This window comes from Anomalospiza imberbis, chromosome 4 (genome assembly GCF_031753505.1).
Source record: "Anomalospiza imberbis isolate Cuckoo-Finch-1a 21T00152 chromosome 4, ASM3175350v1, whole genome shotgun sequence".
Classification (NCBI taxonomy): Eukaryota; Metazoa; Chordata; class Aves; order Passeriformes; family Viduidae; genus Anomalospiza; species Anomalospiza imberbis.
Window position 1 is genome coordinate 31236800 of NC_089684.1, and position 7186 is coordinate 31243985.

The 7186-nt window shown below is 58.8% G+C and overlaps 1 protein-coding gene across 1 annotated transcript; it reads left to right on the top strand.

Annotated features, from left to right (window-relative positions):
• Positions 1–232: 232 nt before the first annotated feature.
• POU4F2 (POU class 4 homeobox 2) lies at positions 233–2146 on the top strand. The gene is made up of 2 exons (XM_068187798.1): positions 233–604; positions 1072–2146. Exons 1-2 carry the CDS (start codon positions 305–307, stop codon positions 2011–2013), a joined length of 1242 nt encoding a protein of 413 aa, XP_068043899.1. The 5' UTR covers positions 233–304; the 3' UTR covers positions 2014–2146.
• The last annotated feature ends 5040 nt before the right edge of the window (positions 2147–7186 follow it).

Genomic DNA, 7186 nt, shown 5'->3' on the forward strand with positions numbered 1-7186 from the left:
GGAGCGGAGGCGGCGGCGGACAGCGGCGAGCGCCCGGGCGGAGGGCGGGCAGGCGGGCAGGAGGCATCCCGCGCATCCCCCGCGCATCGCCGGCTCGCCGGAGCCGCCTCTCCCTCTCGTCCCCGGCGGGGCTCGGGCAGCCGGCTGGGGGGCGAGTGGGAATTTTTTTTTTTTTTATTTTTCGGGGGGTGGGGGCGCGGGGCTCCTGTGTCTTTTCCGGGGGATTCGGGCCCCCGGCCCCGCGCCCCTGCCCTCCTCCGGCGGCCGACTGCCGGCGGGCCGGGCCGCGGCAGCGGCGAGCACCATGATGATGTCTCTGAGCAGCAAGCAGCCTTTCGGCCTCCCCCACGGCGGCGGCAGCGGCGGCGGCCTCCACGAAACCAAGTACTCGGCCCTGCACACCGCCTCGCCCTGTCCCTCCGCCGGTGCCGCCGCCCCCGCCGCCAGCTCCCCCAGCAGCACCGGCAGCGGCGGCTCCGCCGGACGCGGCTCCGGCTCCGGCCCCGGCGGCAGCGGCGGCTCCGGCTCCAGCTCGGGCTCCGGCCCCGGCGGCAGCGGCGGCGGCGCGGAGGCGATGCGGCGGGCCTGCCTGCCCGCCCCTCCGGTAGGTGCCCGCCGCCCGCCGCCCCGCTTTAAGGGGAGCCCCTCGCCGGCCCCCCGGATCCGCCTGATGATTTTTTCATGGCCGTGCAGCAAATCACCCGGCGCCACCGGGCGCTCGCCCAACTTATGCATGCGGCGGCTTTTGCCGCTCGTATTAATTTTTATGACCTGGGATGCTGCGTGCGGCTGGTGCGTGTGTCCGTCCGTCCGTCCGTCCGTCCGCCCGCCCGCCCGCCCGCCGCGGATCCTCTGTGCGAGCGGCTGCGCGCCGCGCCCGCTCCCTCGCCCCGCTCGCTCCCTCTTCTCTTCTCCTCTCCTATCCTCTCCTCCCCCCCACCACCCCACCCCCCCTCCCTTCTCCAGGATTTCTCTTTTAACATGCTGGGAAGGTTTTAGTGGCACGGCGGAGTGCGCGGGGAGGCGAATTCCCTGCTGAGCGTTATGTGTGCCTTCTATTTGCAATTGCAGAGCAATATATTCGGCGGTCTGGACGAGAGCCTGCTGGCCCGCGCCGAAGCCCTGGCAGCGGTGGACATCGTCTCCCCGAGCAAGAGCCACCACCACCACCCGCCGCACCACAGCCCCTTCAAGCCGGACGCCACGTACCACACCATGAACACCATCCCCTGCACCTCGGCCGCCTCCTCCTCCTCCGTGCCCATCTCCCACCCGTCCGCCCTGTCGGGCACCCACCACCACCATCACCACCATCACCACCACCACCACCAGCCCCACCAGGCGCTGGAGGGGGAACTCTTGGAGCACCTGACGCCGGGGCTGGCGCTGGGGGCCATGGCGGCCCCCGACGGCGCCGTGGTCTCCACGCCGGGCCACGCTCCGCACATGGCCGGCATGAACCCCATGCACCCGGCGGCGCTGGGCATGGCCCACGCCCACGGGCTGCCGGCCCACATGGGCTGCATGAGCGACGTGGACGCCGACCCCCGCGACTTGGAGGCCTTTGCCGAGCGCTTCAAGCAGCGCCGCATCAAGCTGGGGGTGACCCAGGCCGACGTGGGCTCGGCGCTGGCCAACCTGAAGATCCCGGGGGTGGGCTCCCTCAGCCAGAGCACCATCTGCCGCTTCGAGTCCCTCACCCTCTCCCACAACAACATGATCGCCCTCAAACCCATCCTGCAGGCGTGGCTGGAGGAGGCCGAGAAGTCCCACCGCGAGAAACTGGCCAAGCCCGAGCTCTTCAGCGGCGCGGAGAAGAAGCGCAAGCGGACCTCCATCGCCGCCCCCGAGAAGCGCTCGCTAGAGGCCTATTTCGCCCTGCAGCCCCGGCCCTCCTCCGAGAAGATCGCCGCCATCGCCGAGAAGCTGGACCTCAAGAAGAACGTGGTCCGTGTCTGGTTCTGCAACCAGCGCCAGAAGCAGAAGCGCATGAAGTACTCGGCGGGCATCTGAGCCGGCCGCGGAGCAGCACCGACAGCATCAGCGCCACCGTCACCGACAGAAAATCCGATAAACAACGAGAACAACAAAAAGGAAAGGAGGAAAACAACCCCAAACAACCCCAGCCCACCCCGCCGCCCGCCCCGCGCCCAACTTTCGGGGGGAACTTCCCCGCGGAGCCGCGCCCGGACCCGCCCCGGCAAGTACCGCTGGTTTTTATTGCTAACAGACCTCGCCCGGGTGGCAGCGGGGTGGCCACGATGTCATGGCTTTCTCGGGACCCAAACTTGAATCTAGAGTTGAGGCTTCGCACAGCGAGAGACGTCTCAAAAGTATTTTGATTTAAATAATAATAATAATAATAATAATAATGATTAAAAAAAAAAAAACAGATGGCAGGTTTTTCTGCATTTACACTGCGTATTATAAATATATAAATATATATATATTTTTACTGTGGTTATTATCCTTTTCCTTCTCTGAAGTCATAACGCTTAGGGAAAGAGCTGATCCTGCTGTGTTCACTGGTCTTCAAAAGCTATTATTAGATTACTGCCAAACAACCCCTTGTAAATTATTAATTTATCTCTCTAGCAACTTCATTTTGTGCTCATTCTAATTAATTACACCTCTTTAATCTAAGTCTTGATAAAAGTAAAAAAAAAATTGTTAGTGAGAATCAAATATTTTGTGTTGGTAGGATTTATGAACGTGAGCTTTTCTTCTTCTGAATGTCCCTTTTGGCCATTTGTAAATTGTCACCTGAACCTAAGGTATTTCTCTGGCGAGTATTCTTATTCGTACGGCGTTGGCACCCTATAGTAGATGTCCTACATTATTTGTGTAGCCTGATTCACTGTCCAAGGTATTTGTTTACCGCGTTACATATTTAATGGGGATTCCCATATTGTCCCCACCACACGCTGCTCCCGAAGTGAGAAAGGACGTGGCCGCGTAGGTGACAGCGCTGGAGGGGGTGGGGAGGGAGGGGGGTTGGGATTGTCGCTTCGGGTTTCTTGCCAGCACAATATCCGTCTTTCTCGATTTCAAAGGTGTATCGCGACGGTATTCAGACCGGCTTGGTTATTTATTTAATTATCCGACTGATTATTTACTTATTTATTTGTTTGTTTGTTCAGTTATTTATTACCTTTAATTGCAATACTTTTCCATGGAAGAAAGTCCCTTTTTGGAAGTCTGTTTGTAGAAAAGCCAAATTAAAATTTGTAGGGAAGGGGAGCGAGCGAGCGAACAAGCGAGGCTGCACTGCTTGTAAATTCACAACCGATTTGGTACACTTCTTTTTGGAACAACAACAATAATAAACTGAGGGTACTCGGTTGGGTACCTGTATGTTTTGTAAATATTTCATTGGCGTTGACGCACATATAGATATATTCTTACAGATTTCGCTGTATCGCTATTCTATCCGAGACTGTTTGAAGTCTTAAGTTCTGTACATGACGCGATTTCGTTGGTTTTTGTTTGTGTTTTTTTTTAAATTTTATTTTGTTGTTTTTGTTTTGTTAATAGGAGGTTTATTTATTCTAGTAATGTACAAAGTTATTTTTAAATGTTGTTAAAATCGTCTTTCATTAAAAAAAAAAGAAAACAGGGTTTTTACGTTTTATTGGCAAAGCGCGTTTGCTGCTTCTCGTTTTTCCACCGCCAGCCTCTGCCCGAGCTCCGCGCCGCCTCCGGGCAGGGGAGAGCGGTCCGGGGAGCGGCGGGCAGCGGCAGCAGCACCAGGGACAGCTCCGCGCCCGCTGTTCGGCGTGTGCGCGGGGGAGGGGGGGGACACGGGGCTGTGGGGTGTCCCCGCTCCCCGAGCTGCTGTGTCCCGTCCCCCGGCAAGGGGGACCCGAGGGTGCCTCGCAGGCTAAGGCGCGAAAATAACCCCCAGATTTGAAAAGGGAAAAATAATTTCCCCACGCGGCGCTCACAAAAGCCGGGGGGGGGGGGGGAAAACCGACGGCGGCGGGAGAGGGGGAGAGGGAGATCATACACGAACCGCGATTAAATATTCATATTTCCGCCCAGCCACCAGCTCCAGCTGCAGCTTCAAAGCCGCCCGGGCACGCCGAGGGTGCCGGAGGCTCCGCGAGCGCGGAGGCAGGGCCCGGTGTCCCGCGGTCCGGCGGGCACAGGCGCGTGTCCCCGCCGGTGTCCGCACCCACGCCCTCCCCCGGCCCTGCCAGTCCTTGTCGCTGTCGTTACCGTCGTGGCCCCCACAGCGTCACGGCTCAGCCCCGAGGGCGCGCAGCGGGGATTGCCTGCTCCTCCATCCGCGGCCGAGGCTCGCAACTTTTTGGGAGGGGGTGGCGCTGTCCCACGCACCTCGCCGGGAAGTGCCCCTCTGCCCCCTGCCCCGTGGGTTGGGCTGCCGCGCAACCTTCGCGGGCGCGGGGCTCGTTCTAAAAGGTGAGGGAGGGCAGGAGGAAGCAGGGGAGCGGCCGTCAGGGGAGCAGGGTTAGGCAGCCCGGCTGGGGCAGGGCCCGGGCGGCCCCCGAAAGCAGCAGAGCCCCCCCAGACCGTGAGCAGGCGAAGGCGGCGAGCGGCGAACAGCCCCTGAACCGCCGCTGCGCCCTCTTAAATGAGCCATTCACTTAAAGGCTATTACGGGCGAATTAATAAATTACACAGCGAATTATTAAATCCAGATAATTACAAGGAATAAGTAAGTAATCATTAGTTATCTCAGCTAATTACTGTGGGTCAGAGCGAGCGAGAATGTGAAATCCTCCTCGGGAATTGAAATTAACTTTGCACTGTGAGTCTCTCTGCTTGACATCCCCAGTCTGTAGGCACATGGCAGCTCCCCTGTGAGCTCGGCTTTCTATTTAACTTGGAGAGAATGGAAATAAAATTAAGTGGCGATGTGATAATAGGAAGCTGCTTAGAAAGCAAACACGGTGGATTTTATTTTTTACCTTTTACTGCCTGCAGATAGATCGCTCTCGTTTGCCAAATTAAAAACCTGGGGCAATTAACCGACTTCCCCCAGTACCTGCCGGTCCTGCACTTGCAGATGATTAACAAACGAAAAGGCACGGAAGAGCCGGGGGGCTGAGGGTTGTGTGGGGGTGCAGAGGTGCCCGGGATCCGGGAGAACCGGGCCGGGCGCCAGGGCAGCCCCTCCGCTGCCCGGGCCGAGCAGGGCTGAGGCACCAGCGTGCTTTGTTTTGGGAGACAATAAGCTGACGAGCTCTAATGAGGGTCCTCGTCTCTTCCGTTGATCTTTCGCCAGATCCTCCAGGAGCCCCCCCTTCTCCCCCAACACCCATCTACAGCATCACTTCCCGGCTTTCCTTCACGTGCATCTTTTGTAAACAGCAGATCTATAGGCGGAGATGCTCACGCTGCTCTCGACGGGCTTTGCCCGCATTAAAACAACAACAACAAAAACAACTGCTGTGCATGCACGGCGAGGAAAAATATCTCGGCTTCTTTGCCTTTATCAATTGCAATTAGGTGGACAGTCTTCCCCCTCTTTCCTTGCTCCAGTCTGGGATGATAATTAAAATTTAATGAAGCCTGGGAGTAGCAGAGCTCTGTCTGGGGACTGTGGAATAGAATATTTTAACTGTACATTTACACCAAGTGTCTGGCTTCAAAGACGTGACTGCTTTTAATCTCGAATTAGAAAACCACAGACCTGAAATTAAATATTAGCCACCCTCGGCTCCCCTTCCTTCCCGCCACACGGTCACGCCTGTGTTTGCCTGCCTTGCCCCACGACACGCACACATCCGCGTCTCGGGTCTCCAATTACTCTCGCGTTAATAATAAATGGCTTTGACGGGGTGCGGGCTTTCCCCTTTCTTTTCCTTTTTTTTTTTTTTTTTTAAATTTATTTTTTAATAGGGTTAATGCAATATTAATTGCTCATAGCTGCTATAAGAATGCGCCGCGTTTTTCTAGGAACAAATCGATGGATCGGGGAGGCGAGCGCGGAGCAGGAGGGGCAGTCCCGGGGCCGCCCGGGTGAGTATGGCCTTCAGCGGGGCCCTCCGCGCCCGCGGAACTCCCGCGTCCCTTTCCGCCCCGGCCCGCCGGTCGCTGCCCCGCTGAGGATGTGGGCGGGTCGTCGTTTTCCCTCCCCAAATGCTCTCTCGGAGGAAATCCCAGCAGTGCCCACTCCCAGGACAGCCCAGTTTGTGATCCTGGCGAGGTGACCGGCGTAGGGAGGATGGGGGGACAACGTTCCCCTCCCTCCTTTTATGGTTGTTGTTATTTTGGCAGGTGAGACCCCCGAGCCCTCCGGGAGGAGTGAGCCCGGCGGCGCAGGAGGGAAACCTGCCCCGCGGCTGCCGCTCAGTGTGCCCCGCAAAGGTAAAGGAGGGGCTTGGAGGGAAGACGAGGACACCCCGCAAGTCAGCGGGGATGCGGGTGGGGGATAGAAAAAGAATCACAACCCACCAACCAAAAAAATCCCCCAGGAAAACCCGCGAGTTCCCCCAGACAGGCGGGACCCCCTTCCCAGGGCGGGGGAGTTGCTGACGTGCGGACACGGCTCCTCCGCGCAGGAGCATCCCGGAGGCCGGGCAGGGCCGGGGGTGGGCGGGCAGGAGTCGCGGCCGCTGCGCGGGGTACGTCACGCCTTCCCTGGCCCGGGGCCGGGCTTTCAGCTGGCACTTGTTGACAAAAACAACAACAACAACAACAACAAAAAAAAAAAAAAAAAAGAAAAAAAAAAAAAAAAAAAAAAAAGAGCAAGTAACAGAAATAAACCAACCAAAACCCTGTCCCCAAACTGGCCACGACCCTCGAACGAAAACAACGGAGAGAAAACAGAGGCGCTCGCAGCGCGCTGAGCGGCAGCTGGGACACCCCGGGATCGTGTGTGTGTGCGGGATCCGGCTCCGCAGATGGGCCCCCGCCTCTGCCCAGCTCTCCGCGGGGTGCAGCACTGCCCGACCGGGTTGGCCTGGATCCCCGCGGGCGCTGGGCACTGTCTCCCGCAGCGGCACAGCTGCCCTCTGAACCCGCCACCAGCCCCAGTGGGACGAGCTTTCGGCCTCCTCCTCTTCCTTCCCTCACCGCGGGGAACTCGGGCGGCCCTGGGGCAGGCGGAGCTGTGCCGCTGTGCGCAGGTGGCGGTGCGGGCGTGGCGCCCCGCGCAGCCCCGCGGAGTTCGCGCGGCGGCGGGGCCGGGGGCTGCGCGCCCCATCGGGCTGCGGCATCG